This window comes from Polistes fuscatus, unplaced genomic scaffold (genome assembly GCF_010416935.1).
Source record: "Polistes fuscatus isolate 324 unplaced genomic scaffold, CU_Pfus_HIC Scaffold6, whole genome shotgun sequence".
Classification (NCBI taxonomy): domain Eukaryota; kingdom Metazoa; phylum Arthropoda; class Insecta; order Hymenoptera; family Vespidae; genus Polistes; species Polistes fuscatus.
Window position 1 is genome coordinate 97,079 of NW_025113140.1, and position 14,675 is coordinate 111,753.

Here is a 14,675-nt window from a genome sequence, read left to right on the forward strand (position 1 = left end):
CCTCCTCCTTTTCTTTCTCGCGGTTTATTCCTACGAATGGTCCACCGTCGATCGATCCTTTTCTTTCTTTCTTCGAAACGACACCCACGCAACTCGACTCTTGTATGGCCCACCGAAAAAGCAAACTTTAATTTCAATCCTCTCGCTTTCTCTCCATTTATCGATCTTGATGTGCCAACCACGGAACAAGTAACTCTACGAGTTACGAACGTGTCCGAATAAATTTCATATAATTGGATAACATTGGTTATCGTCCTTGCGATATTAGATTACGAGGAATGCGCTTTGCTCGATGATTTTTTCCTGAGAAAAATTTTAAATAAAAACCAGATGGTATTAGAGACCATGGCTGGCAATGAGTACAAATGAAATTCAAGGTAGATTGATAAATCATTTGAAACGGTACGTTCGAGAAATGCCATTACGGGGGGTTCCATCGATGAAAGAAATAGCATCGTCGTTGTCGTTTCGTATCGATCGCAATTACTGCCGACCAACGGACAAAACGAGCCGCATTTTACGCCACGCACTCTTCTCTCCGCGTTCTTGGCGAGAACGCGGAACAATCCGGGAACAGATGTCGTTCCAAGGAATGCCGAGTAGTGGCGAAGAATCAAGTTCTTCCTCGTTTCTTTCCTCTGCTCGAACCAGATACAGGAATCGAGTTCTCCGAACTTGCATCCTCTGATATAGGTTGGATACTAACTCCATTTTCCACAATCTTCCTTCCCATCCGATCGCGAAGTCAAAATCTACGTTTCATCGTTATTCGTAAATCTTTGACACTCGCGATCATCGACTGGGCCGCCAAATTCCAACGTCCATGCGTTTATACATTTAGGTGTGTTTTTTTTCTCCTTATAGTTGGCCGCTAAAATGGGTCATGAATAGACCGAGATTCGGTTTCCAACATTTTGTGGGCGGTGCTTCAGTCGATTAAATTATCCAAGGCCCCGTTAACTTTGCCGTTTCGAAACCCTTTGATATAGGGTGTCTTCGTTTAAAAGAAAATACTTTGATAAATAAGAATTTTGATTGAAATAATTTAGAATTTTGTCAAGGTGCCGTGCATTAAATTCCATTACTCGCTCTCAGTTAGTAATGACGCGAGATACGCTCGTGCCACTGCACACGTTAAAGGAAAGGGATCGTGAGGGTGCACACACATCGTACCTACCTCTACGTGATAAAGTCGCTGAAGTAAGTATTTATCTTCCTGAGGTATCCTCTTTCTTCTCTCTTTATCTTACTACACTTCCCCTTTCGAATTGGCGTCCTGCCGTGAAAAAGAAGGTCCTGGCCATGCACCACCACTAGTGATTCTTCTCTTTCTCTCTCTCTCTCTCTCCCATCGCGACGATAAATCCTCGTTCGTTCTCAACGGTGTGCAACAATGAGCCCCCAGATTTCCCTTTCTTAAGAAAGAAAGAGAGAGAAGGAGAGAGTTTAGCTCCCCCGACCAAAGACATGGAGAAACGAAAGAACGGCTGATGGTTGGCGGGAGTGGTGGGGTTAGGAGAGACTAGTATACGCTTCGAGTATATACCAACGTATCTGATAGTTCGAGCGTGAGTTATTAGTGTAGGGTGTATATAGCGTCGTAAAGGAGCGCAAAACCCGCCTTTACGCCATGGACCTTGGAAAAGAGTAGAGTCGTGTATACACCACTCTCGGCAGATCCACCGATAGTTGCAAGAAACGACGTGAAATTACGGCGCGAGACTCTTTGCACCGATTTAATGGAAACCTTTTCTCTCTTTCTATCTTTGTTCGGTCACCGCTCGGTGATCATTTTTCTTCCCTTTTCGTTCCGAGTCCCCTGAGCCTTTACAAGTCCTGGAGAAGTTTTCGTGTCTCCGAGAGTCGGACAGAAGATTTAGATTTCAAGGGGGGAGACTTGGACGATCTTGGATTCGTTGTCTTTCTTTTTATTTTGTTATTTGCGTCAGGCTCGCGTTTGGACTTTTATGCGCTCGTTCGTTACCTATCTTCTCTCGCGAATAGTCGATTAATCGTTCGACAATTCCATTCGTTCTTTTCCTTTAAACAGGACGAATTTCTTGCGTTATCTCGTGCCCGTATGTTGTTTAAATAAAATGTGTGGCAGAAGTTTGTCCGAGAAAGGAAAAGGAAGGGTGGGTTTGCGTTAAGTGGAATTCTACAGGAAGTTGAATTGACAGAAAATACGATGGTAATAAAAAGTTTTCTCTCGACGTAGAGACGCAGGTGGAACTTTATTATCTGGTTCGTTTGTTTTTTCTTCTTTTTTTTTGTCTACTTTATCACATCCGATAGAGCAATTTTCGATCGTTCAATTAGGTGACCGTAGCAGAGTTGATTTTTGTCCTCGTAATTCGTTCACAAAGATCTCATTGGAAGGACGCATTGGAAACGATCGATTGATCGGTGCAGTCTTCCGATAGGTATACATAAACCACCAACTACGGCTGCTAATGTTACCGTTGCCACGACTTCGATTTGTTCTTCCTTCGTTAAATGACCAGTTTATGGAATTATTTTCAGCGGTTTTGCAATTGATTACACAATAATGATCAAATTAAATTTGTTTGTTCTTCTAATTTTTTCGTGACTTCAACAGAGAGCCACGAAAAAGTGGTTCATATTATGATGATGGCGATAATAGTAGCGTCTTATTTGTCGAATCAACGTTAAGAGAAATCCTTAGAAGACTGAAAAGAAGAAAAGAGATTTCGAGATCGTTTATTATGGCGTTGCTTCATAGATGCGAACCTTGATGCTCGTATGTTTTTCCATAGCTACCAAAGGCGCTGGTACCGCGAGTTTTTAGCGCGTATACCGTGCAACGAGACGGGAATAACAAGGATAGTATTTGATTTTTGGAGCAGCACGTGTCGACGTATTCGAACGAACGAAGAAGGTGTCGCTACCTCATACGGTCCCGACATCGTGCCTTCTTGCTTCTCGAAAGACCGCTTCTTGTAACCCTCGCGAAACCTTACAAGGGACGAAAGGCTGCGGCCCGAACCGAGAAAGAGACGTACTCGGTGCATCACGTTCTTGGCCTTGCACGGTGACAGAGACTTGACTTTTTGGAATCCTCTCTGTTAACCCCTTAACCCACTTGATCTCACGGAATCTCGACCTCCCTCGACCTCCCTCGACCTCTCAAAACTCATCCTTTTTATCTCTAACCATAAATTCATTTTCCTCATTTCTAACGCCACATTTATTTTCTTCCTTTTTAATCTAAAATCCGATCTCCATTTACTTTTGTATTTAATGAGGAAAAAAAATAAATTTATAAATAAAAGTTAATAGATCAATCCTTTACCATTCTGGTATTTGATCTCATCAGGCTATTTTCTTGGTCGATGTTCGTCTCATAAAGCCGACTGGATCTGAAAGACGTTCCGCGAGTCTGACAGGCAAGCTCTTGGAAGCAACACGAGGTATTCGAAGACTGAAACCGATACCGTCGTATTAAAGTCGTGTCCTCCGCTTGCCTTTTTCCGCGAGGTTGCCTTGGCCGATGACATCTGGACGACGGTCAGGAATGCCGAGCAATAACCGGTCTCCCTTTTCTCTTTTTCTCTCTCTCTCTCTCTCTCTCTCACTCGCTCACTTACTCACGGGGTGCATTTCAACCTAGCTGAAATTCCTAAAGAACGGACACGAGTACGTGTCCAATGTGAAACTCGTGCAGACTTCCAGTTGTCGTCGTTAGGTTCTTACGATCGAACGAACGAACGAACGATCGATCGATCGATCGTTCGATCGATCTTCGTTGATCTTTGAGAACTTAACAAAAGTATACTAATAATTATGATGATACAAGACTTAATTTGATAGTTGATAAGATACAATTAACGTATTACGAGTAATAAAAATTCGATTATTTTTAGAATAATTATTCCCATCCAGTGTTACTCAACCATTGATATTAATACATTTCTTAGTATGGTAGGGCTTGTTACAGTCTCTAGGTCATACGTTTAGAAGGTCCCTCGAAGCATAAAGAGGAAGAAGTGGGTTCCACCCTGACCTTATGCGTGTCTCGTAGCAGCTGCACTCCTGCTGCCGGAAATCAGGCAGGTGGGATGCAAATTATTCAATTAACGTTCGAAGCCGTGGGTCTCGACACTGTTGGGTTTCTGTCGTTGTCTTTTCGATGGCTACTAAAAAACAGACGAAGAAAAAGAGATTAAGTGGACACTTTGATTGGCAGAACGCGTATCTCTTCGTAAAAAGACAGTATATCTCTCTCTCTCTTTGGAAAGACAGCTAACATCGTCGTTTATCTTAAGACTCGAAGCAAGGATTCTGAATTCTTTACGCTCGACCCGCATTCGCCTAATTAGCATCAAACTCGGGAAAAGAGTCAGCGATAGCAAATAAGACACGTGAACGTAAAAATATCTACACCATGAGTCAAAGTTAATGGGTATTCAATCTAGGCTGAACTTTTGTTCCTTTTACCAACTTTTGTATTCAACAATTATTACTAGAAATACTATGCATCTCTATATAATGCGGCCCATGTAAGATAAAAGGTTGGACATCCTTGGTGTGAATAGAAGCGGGAGAGAAAGTGGTGGGTGGGTATCGAGACGATATCGGAAACGATCCTTGCCGGTTTTCGTTTCTTTTCTTCGACCTGACCTCGTCGTTGATGTTCCTATCCCACTCTTCCCTCATTCTCTCATGGAGACTCATAAATCCAGCCTTTGGCGATGTTAATCGGCATTAATTAAATTACAGCGCTTATGGGAGGCGCCGCGTGCCTTCGCATTACCGTTATACTATAAGTACTACACTGTTTATTATAGTATAGTATAGCATACGTAGACACTTACACCAAGTTAGTATATGAATGTAATTAGTAACTCTCGCGGGTTTTCTGTCTGCTTTTGAACGCTCGCTTGCTATGTGCTATGTCGAGCGACTTGGAATGTCCATTAATTTGTCAGCCGGTTCTAAACGATCCTTATTATTTCGTAGAGTTTATTAAATAGCAGAGAAGGAGAGAGGACGATTTACGTTGCTCTTTGATCGCACTCGATCGTGGAAATCGTCTAGCTTTTTCTTCTCACGTTGTCGCACGTCTGTCCTTCGAGATTCTTCCCAGGTTAGGTTCCTTCGACGATTCTGCGCCAGCAATGCCACGGACACCCCTCCAAGTCGTAAAGAGCTCGAAAGGAGCCGACGTTTATTCGTTTTACTCTAAATAGTACTGAAGATGACTCCGGGTGCTGTGGTGGTATTCGCTTATTCCTACTAACCTTTTTTACGTACTTATACGATCCAATCGAAGTATCCTTCGCGATTTATAATTTGTCTTACTTTTCTGTTGCAGGTACGTTCGTTCGGAAGGAATCAAAAATAAGAGAGAAACGTATCGCTTTGCGAGGGTAATGTACTATTATTTGATATCATAGTAAAATCATAAAGTTTATTTCGGATATTGAAAGAGTGTTCTACATCATGGGAGCTAAAACCGTACTATTCCCATGAGCGAGTCGCTCATCTTCATCGGCGTGCTACGAATAATAGGTGATCAACAAGGCAGAACGAAGACTGAAAGAGTAAAAGTCCAGTTGTAAACGGTAATCGAAACGGATCTCTATCTAGTATCACCGTTTGCCGTTGTTCCCTCTTCGTGCCTGCAACTTCGATAGGATAGGGCAATGTCAGAAACGTCTTTGTAATAATCCGCGAACAACATCGTTACCACTGACAATGCGAAATCCTCTCGCGACTAGTCGAGATATTCTGGGAAATATTCGTGAGAGGCGCCTTCGAGGAAGGATAGGTAATAAAGTCGAAAGAGCCAGGCGCAACCTAGTTGGTTCAAAGAGATATAGTAGCGGCAGATCTCATAGATATTTTATTATCGCACATTGAGTAACGACCGGCCAAAGGCGATGTTCGTCTTTCACCTTGGCAACCGATCTCGACGCTCGAGACTTCTACTATCCATCATGATGCGTAATGGATCTCCTCGAGTAACAGGGAAAGAAAAGGGAAAGAAGAGACGAATAACAGACGCGAATGCAAATCGCTTCTAAGATTATTCTTCGTTGACCCAGGCGTCCATATCTCCACTCTCGTATTCCTACCTCAGGCCGATTTGAAATCTAGGCGAGCGAGATAAAAAGTGTGTTCACGGGGCAGAGCAAACAGAACCGAGGAGCAGCTACTCTCCCAGCTCTCTTAGGGTCTTCTCTGTCAGCGAGTGCTGCCTCGACGGTTAACAGTATCTTACTCCCACCATATATTTTCCCTGCTCGAATAATATGCGAGCAACGAGTAATTCTTCTTACTCTCGCAGGTGGGTGTATATAGTATATGTTTTGCTCATGCGAAAGATGCGCTTTTAAGATTTAAATTAGAGAGAAAAAGAGGAGTTTGGTTATGTTCGCTTGACAGCACGTTGACAATGGGGTAGTGATCTAACGGCACTCCTCCCATTTACGTATCGCAGTTCTTCTCCTTCTTCTTCTTTTTCTTCTTCTTTTTCTTCTTCTTCTTCGGAAGCATTTCTAAACGCGATCCTCTTTCCCCATCTTTCTTCTTATCCCAGAGTCTCGCGTGGGTGGCTTCGATTACCATCCTCCTTACTTTTCTAACTCCATTTCCCCGTTTCTCGGATTCTTCAGTTAGAATTACCGATCCAATGCCGAGTCTTTCGAATCGATTGGATTACTCAAAACGGTTGTTGCCTTAGTCGAGAAATCGATACGTCAAGTTCTACAAATTCTTTGCTTTTTCTTTCAACAAAGGTAGGTCGAAAAGTTTTTAACTCAAAATGGAAACAATTTATTAGTCTCCTTTCGAGTCCAGTGGATTCTGGTGGCAAAGTCACGTCTTATCGAAATTTCTTAACACGCCATATATCATTTTAAAGACTGGGGAACGTCGATAAATAATTGTAATATTTTTCGAAAGGAGAATATTTATTTTTGCGTATATGCGCAAGTGTTATTGAAAGAGATTAGATAATTCGAAAGTGGGACGAGTTGAAGTTAAATCGTAAAATTATGCGATAGTTTACGTTCGATAAAAAGACTAACGCGATTTCCAATGTTTATTTTATTTATATTTGTGTAGCCGGGAAGAACGGGAAACGATCTCGACAGTTTGACTTATTATAATATGACACGGAAGAGAGTACTCGCGAGTTAGAATTTCGAAATCTCGTTTGTAATCTACTTACATATTTCTTTTTGCGTAAGTACGTATTTCTGCGAGCTTCCAGTTAGTAGGAACACAGCCTGGTGTTAATAATCTTCTGGAAAAATCTTTAATTGACAACGTTATTAGGAATTTAGGTCGACAGAATATGGTAGGGTGTTGGAAGATTTACACTGAAACTCGATTACTTGATACGTATTTTACACGCACTCCGCTTTCTGCGTACGGCTTTTAACACGCGATCGAAAGTAGGAGAGATTCATTATGTCTCGTAATTGATCTTTCCTTCGTTATACGCGAGCACAATGACACTTACACAGGAGGGAGTAGCTAATTTTTCTTTTCTCTTTTTTATTTCTTACTTTTTAGCACGCATACAAAATGCATATGTCATACTAAATGGGTCGTTCTAATATATGTTATTGGCTATATCTCGAGCTCAAGGAAAGCAGGATTTAGATATGTTACTGTATACGACGATAGGTGAAATTATGGACCAATCTGCAATACTATATGACAATTTTTCTCCTCTTCTGATAATTAGTTAATTTTCAAATTGCTGCCCTTCCTAAAAATCATTTGCTTACGTATTCATGACTGTGTAACATTTGCACATGCAATGTTTCAATGTGCCAATATTTCAGCTACTCGAGAAGATACCGACAATACACGCATACCTACAAGCATCCTGACTCGACAAAACGCGATCGAATGTAGAAGAGATTCATTACGGCTTGTAATTGATCTCTCGTTCATTATACTCTCGCGTAATGACATTTACCGAGGGGGGGAAGGAATATTTTTTGTCAACGTTTTTTTGCACGCTTCCCTCTCTTTATTTTGAACACGCATAAAAGATGTATCTCGCTAAACGGGCCAGGGTTAACGACCTCGACGAAGAGAGGAAGAAGCAACGGAAGAGGAGAAGAAGAAGAAGAAGAAGAACCAACGGCGAAAAGATACCTCCTCGATTCTGCGTGCGTGGTGTTTCGAGTTAATCGTGCATGTCCATACCCTTGCTTTTACCGTTCGTTCGTATAATAATAATGATAGTAAACTTCTTGAAGGATTTGAAACGATGGCGATCGGTAGGACAAGGTAATTCGCGCTTTGTTTCATCTCATCTCCGATTTACAAACAAGGAAAGTGCCAAAGGGAAGTAACTTCTTAGATATATCCGTGATAGAGTTATAATATTGGGTTAAGTTAAAAGTTTCTTTGTATTTTCCCGTTGGATAGATTTAAGATCAAATTACTGCGAATATTACAAAGCTGCTAAACAAATTTGATGATTTTAATATTATGAATACGTTTGACAAATAGCTGCTTTATGTTTTTTCAATGTGGAAACTCGAATGTAATATTTTAACTACTTTAAAAAATATATATATATTACATACAAACTACATAAACCTAAATCTATTCAGACTCAACAAAACACAGTACTCTATCATTCATTCGATATCTTCTGAAGCAACATCAAAGTAAGTATTGTTGCATTGTTAATTCTTTCAAATACATTACTTACGCTTACCTTTCATATTCTACACTACTTTTCTTGTTCAATTACATTCTATGGAACTGTACTTTAAGAATCGTTCGCTACTCTATGTATAATATCAAAGATTTATGGGATGACAAGGAGAAAAGTGGACGTTGCACGTATTCATCTTCATCGACTAATTATCCAGTTAATTACATCGACGAGCTAACATCCTAACGTGTCTCGAGTTTGCGCCTACCCTTAGAATCTCTATGTCAATGGATATTATAGGAAAGGAGAAATATTAAAGTGTGCTTATAATTGGATCGCGAGAATATAGTAGTATAGTTAGCGTTTGTGCAACAAAATCACTCGTCTGGAATGGATACACGAAGGGTGATCAATTTATTTTTATGACAACATTACTTGCACAATTCTATTATAATATTTTTGTAATGTAGAACAAAAAATGAAAACTAATATTTAACTTGAATTCTAAAAGCGACAAAACAACAATAAATCACAGCAAAATGAGCTAAATATAATTACCCTAATTGTGTAAAGGCTACTTAAATAAAAATAATAATGAAACGATGGTCGTAAAAGTAATAGATATCGTCATTGGCAATAAATAATAATCGCTAAGCTAATCGTCATCTATTTGCTCGGTTGTGCTCCAATTATATTCTAGTCTCGAAACTGTTTGACTTACGCAAGAACGACGAACGACGAACGACGTTGTAGAACTGAAAGAAGCAAGTAAAAGGAGCAACCTTGCGTCGCAAGAATCGTGGTAGGAACCGTGGTAGGAACCGTGGTAGGAATAGTGGTAAGAATCGAGCACCCACGCCAACAGTATTCCTTCCTTTTTCTTTCTTATTGTTAGGTGCCTTTCTCCCTCTCTCTCTCCCTCTCTCTCTCTCTTACATTAGTCGGTAGTCCAGTCGAGCGAGTCCTTACTCGAGAAGTCGACCGAGCCAAGGAAGGAACCAACCGGTTCTCTCTCTTCTCGACTCCATACGGCTTTCCCCTCTTCACCCTTTGCTCCACTCAGTTACCTCGATCCGCAAGACCTTCTCTCCTCTTCTCTTTTGCCAGGCCTTGCGCTCTTTTCTTCGCTAAGTTCTTCGACAACGAACGACGTGAACTAACTTCGAAGCTCCAGCAGGGCCTGTCCGACGACCTTGAGCCACCGATATGGGTTCAAGTCCGCTTATAAGAATTCTGATGACTTCTACCAGGTTGTGGTGTGTCTTAATGTTCCTAGAGTTCGCATTGAGTTTTATTTTTACGTTGGTCTTGTACGAAAGTATCTTGAGAGAGAAGTATTTAAATTTAGTTTTATTGCAAATATTTCATTAGATATCCGAGAACTTTATGCCAGGCTTGCAATTTTATATCCAGCCTGTATAAGATTCAATCGTAGAATTCCACGATGGTATTTCCAAAAGAAAATGTAATTCCTTTATTGTAAAATTCGACATTTGAAATAGCAAGAGACCAAGTTGATATTAAACACACCTAACTGGTTGCAGTGTAGACTCTTTATAAATGATTCCGCCTCGACCTCGAGGCCGGCTTTCCTGCACCTGGACTGTAAGAAGAACGAATCGGCTTTCTTTGATTACTCTTCTGCGCGGCTTACTGGTGTGTTGTACATAGGAACGCGTATAGAAGCTTCGGTAACCACTGTAGGAGGTAGAAACAAGCTCTACCCTCGGCCTTTTTCTCGCTCTGCTTGACGCGATGGAGCACGCAAGCAGCGCTCGATAACTCGCCAGGGCCGTGCTTACGCAGCAGGACGATACCGATCGACCCGATAACAGTCCCTTTCTCGATAAGGAAATACATCTTTAACTGGGATCATACCCTTCGATAATGGCTAACCTATGCGACTGCTCAATTAATCAATATAATACAAATATTTTATTCGAGGAAGAGAATAGTAGAATGCGTAGTCAGTTTAGGGGCGTGGATTAAATTTCGAATTTTTATTAAATGATCTTCCTAGAAAATTTAATACCATGATTTCTATGACACATCGTCCTGTGCTATTCGCAACTTTGACTACTATTTCATTACAATGGAGTTGGCTACGTAGTTCTCGAGAACATCAGCATGCAAAGTCTGCCTCCTTTGTCTTTGAAAGTTCTCGGAGGGTTCCTCTTGTATCTTCGTACTGCTCGAGAAAGACGAACGACCAACTGCAGCACGCGAAGTGCTGTCGCATAATCAAGCTAGGAGTCTTTTAATAGATTACCTTAACTGGGCCCACCCATCTATACTAACACGAGTACTTGCTCCCATGTGTCTCTTTGCATACGACATTGGCCGATTAAAGTTTCGTTTATATTAGAAAAGCACGTATATATTTTAGATAATTTTGAATAAATGAGCAAATAGATTTTGTTTTATTTTCGTTTTATTTTCGTTTCGATAGACAAACATATCAATCACGTCAAACCTAATCGAATTAACATATATATCGTGTTATGTAATTTTTCAATAAATCCGGTTCCACGCGAGCCAACCCGGATATAATAACTATTAATCATATACTATAGGTTCTATTGGCTAAGCTAATGCGTTGTAAAATCTAACTAAAGGAATTATTTACCGTTTGCTGAAAGATCGTAATGTACCTACTCTAATATTTGTGAAACTTAAGTTAATATAAAGTAAATAAATCCGTAATAAAATGGCAGAAAAAATGATGAAACATTTTGTAAAACGCGTCTTTCGTTTTTTCCTAAAGCAGGAAAAGAAGATGACATAATGGTCGTAGCCGTTACTCGAGGAAATCGTAGCCAACTCGATATAGTAATCGAGGATCTCACGCAATACGTTGATATGTGTAGACATTCGAATCCCATAGAGACATTTACGAAGTAACGCTAGGCGTCTGGACTACCTTGTCATGGCTTTTTCTTTCTCCATTTTCGCGAGGAAGAACGCACACGAAGACGAGTTGCAACGCGTGGATAAAGCGAGTTCAGCCGTGGGAGGAAAGAGAACTCGGCGATTCGTGGCGAATCGCGAAGCTTAGCGCTGAGAGCCTTTTCAAGTTTCCACGATGTTGGTGTTTCATACAAACGAATGTAGTAGTCGATCGCGAAATACCTATCCTCTTCCGGATGAGGGAAATTCTTTGTGAAAAGTATTGTAAAATAGTACTGACGGGAAAACGCGATGTTACTTTGAAAAGCACTACTATGATAAGCTATTTCAAAGATGTCAGAATGCGGATGGACTTTTACGTAACTGTTTAGTAAGAGTTCACATACGACGAGAACGCAATTGCCCCCGATGCTTGGATATAGATCAAATTATTACTTACGGTGGGATTATATTTAAATGTGACTCAGTTTATATCGTATATGTTATGAATTTGATATTCAATTTTTCTTGATTGATTTAATATTATATTTTTTGGTAAATAACAATTTTATAATAGGACAGTTCACGAAATGTTATGTCGGGAATATGTTATCCGATTTTCATTCAAAAATCGTGCTTTTCTCGTGAACATTTCCATAGATAGACATTTGTTTTCTCTACAAGTATGGCTTTATCCAATTTTTCCCACGATTTCTCGAACATCTGTAAAGTAAAAAATCATGTTTCGAAAATGTGCGTTAAAAGAAGGTTAACGTCTATCTGAAAAGAGATTTCTAGCTAAGATTCCAGAATCCGAAGTCATCGTGCGCGCGTAACTTCTTGCAGTAAGCTTCTAAAGAACCCGTTCCAATCGTCGACTCGACCAAATCGACTAAATTCATAATTGTAAAACTCGAATGGTTAGCCGACAAGAGTAAGACCCGTTACTCTTAACATTTCTACGAGTTGCGAGGGATCTCAAGACTTCTGCGAAAGAATAGAAGCTACGTTAGCAAACGCAACGGAATCTATGAAACGTTTTAACGAATTTTACTAGCAATTGCTTTTAAAATCCAAAAAATATTCCAATAATTAATTCATTCATTGAATTCGGACACGCGAAAAAGTTTGAAATATGAACGAAAAGAATTTGGGGTGCTATAAAATTGTAGTGTCGTTGTATCACGATTGATATCAAAATTGCAGAAGCACAATGGTGTGCTGAGGACGAGCGAACAAATTTTTCACGCACCAACGAACAGTTCTGTGCAGATTTATTTTCACGTGTATGTAAGAGTACATAGAAGAAATCTTCGTAACTCGATGAAACGAAACGAAATGTGGACGACGAGATAGAAGAGAAGAAGTTGCACCTGCACGGGAATAAATTTAACGATAGTCGTTAAAGTATCGAATTACAGCGATCAAAGATAATTAACGCGTTGAGAAGCTTCCGAGAAATTGCGAGAAAAGACGAACGATCTACTTTTTTGTTTAATCCAATTTATTTTGCGTTTCCTTTGTATATATAATTATTTGTAATAATTTGGAGCTGAAAATAATAATGTATGTATCGGTCTTGGACTTGAGAAAAATTACTCGGAGAGAAAAATGACGACGGAATCGAATCCCGATTGACGTCGATCATATTTCGCACTCGGTGGAGATAAAACATGGTAGATAAGGTAAGGCACGTTTGATAGAGCTTGGATGAACGTTGTTGGACCGCTGCTGAGTAGTCTCGTAATAGATCAGTATAATTAATTCCTCCTCGCTAAGAGAGATCACTTTTGGAATCTGAGAATGCTACGCGAATCTCGCACAAATACAGAAACGCACGCATCATGTATATTTCTCTCTTTCCTTTCAATATAAATTTCCGTCAGTGCGGTGGATAATTCGAAGAGAGGATAATAAGCCGAGAATCTTGAAGATAGAAGGTTTATCGTCGTAACGAGACGATTCCATCTTGGCGAGAATTAGTTCAATGAACCGTTAGCCCTTCTCCTGATTCTCCTCGGCATAAAAAGAGAACCCTTCCCTTTTTTGCCGTGATCGGTGTCCTTCGTCTTAGAGAGAGTCTTTCTCAGAGGGAATTTCTTCTTGCGAAAGTCAGTCCTCGGGGTTTGAATGTATCGCACGTAAACCACCAAACGGGCCTTCCGAGTTATGGTCGGCCGTTTTGAAAGGGAACATCGGCCCTCGCTTCGCGCCAACCAGAACAGAAAGAAATTACGATCTGTTCGTTCGTTGGTTCGCGTGCGAATGCGCGATACCTCGTATTTCCTCGATTTGTCCTTTTTTTTTCTTTCTTTATATTTTTAGTATTTTATTTATTTCACCTTTTTTTCTCTTAACGTTTTCTGCTTGGTATACTTTTACCTCTTTGCCTCTTCATCCTTGCTCGTCTTATCCGTTTCGAAGTCGAGAAATGTGTCGCCCACGAGAACGTACACCGTAAACAGTGTTCTTCTTTCGATCGTTCCTTTTCCTTTCGATAAAGGAAAAAGAACGATCTTTACGTCTTGATAATAAACGACGAGCCGATTCGAAACTTTCCAACGCACCTAATAAAGGATACCAAAATTATATGCTGCGTCAATATCTCTTTGCTAAGCTTTCTTTTTTATTTCTTTAAAAGCGAAATATATTAGCAAATAATTACCAAATTGTATGACATTGGAATCTATCGATTAATTGATATCTCCTATAGAGTAAGAACATGCGATCAATGTCTTTGAACAATCTTTTGTTAAAGATGAATTACACGTCTAGAAAGTAGACTAGCGAAACGATCTCACGATTCATTGTTCCCATCGCAAATGACAACGGTATTGTTATCACGTTGAAGTTTCACGGCTTTTTGATAAATTTTCCTTTCGGTTGACGATCTACTTCCGGATAAAAACTCGGAACTTTACTTTTATGGAAAGAACAGAGAAAGTTATTTCCTCGCTCTACTTTTGTTTTATTAGACCAAGTCGCACGAGTTGATCACCAGGATTTTCTATACATGTTTCGACTAAATTATGCAATTTTTTGTTTTAATTAGTATCTGTTGCTCGAAGAGAAATATTTTGTAGTAATTTCATTAATTTAGAAAGAAGTATGTTCAGTCAGAAATGAATATGAACAGGGTAGA

General features: G+C 40.0%; 2 protein-coding genes across 4 annotated transcripts in view; both read left to right on the top strand.

Annotated features, from left to right (window-relative positions):
* Positions 1 to 7,350, top strand: part of LOC122523697 — an 84,386-nt gene extending 77,036 nt beyond the window's left edge. Inside the window, exons 3-4 of the mRNA XM_043645615.1 lie at positions 5,336 to 5,390; positions 7,303 to 7,350. Coding sequence (XP_043501550.1) covers positions 5,336 to 5,390; positions 7,303 to 7,350 — 103 coding nt within the window. The remainder of the gene's footprint in view (positions 1 to 5,335; positions 5,391 to 7,302) is intronic.
* LOC122522871 overlaps positions 1 to 14,675 on the top strand; it is a 109,891-nt gene that overhangs the window by 45,812 nt on the left and 49,404 nt on the right. The gene's annotated exons all lie outside the window — the stretch shown is intronic.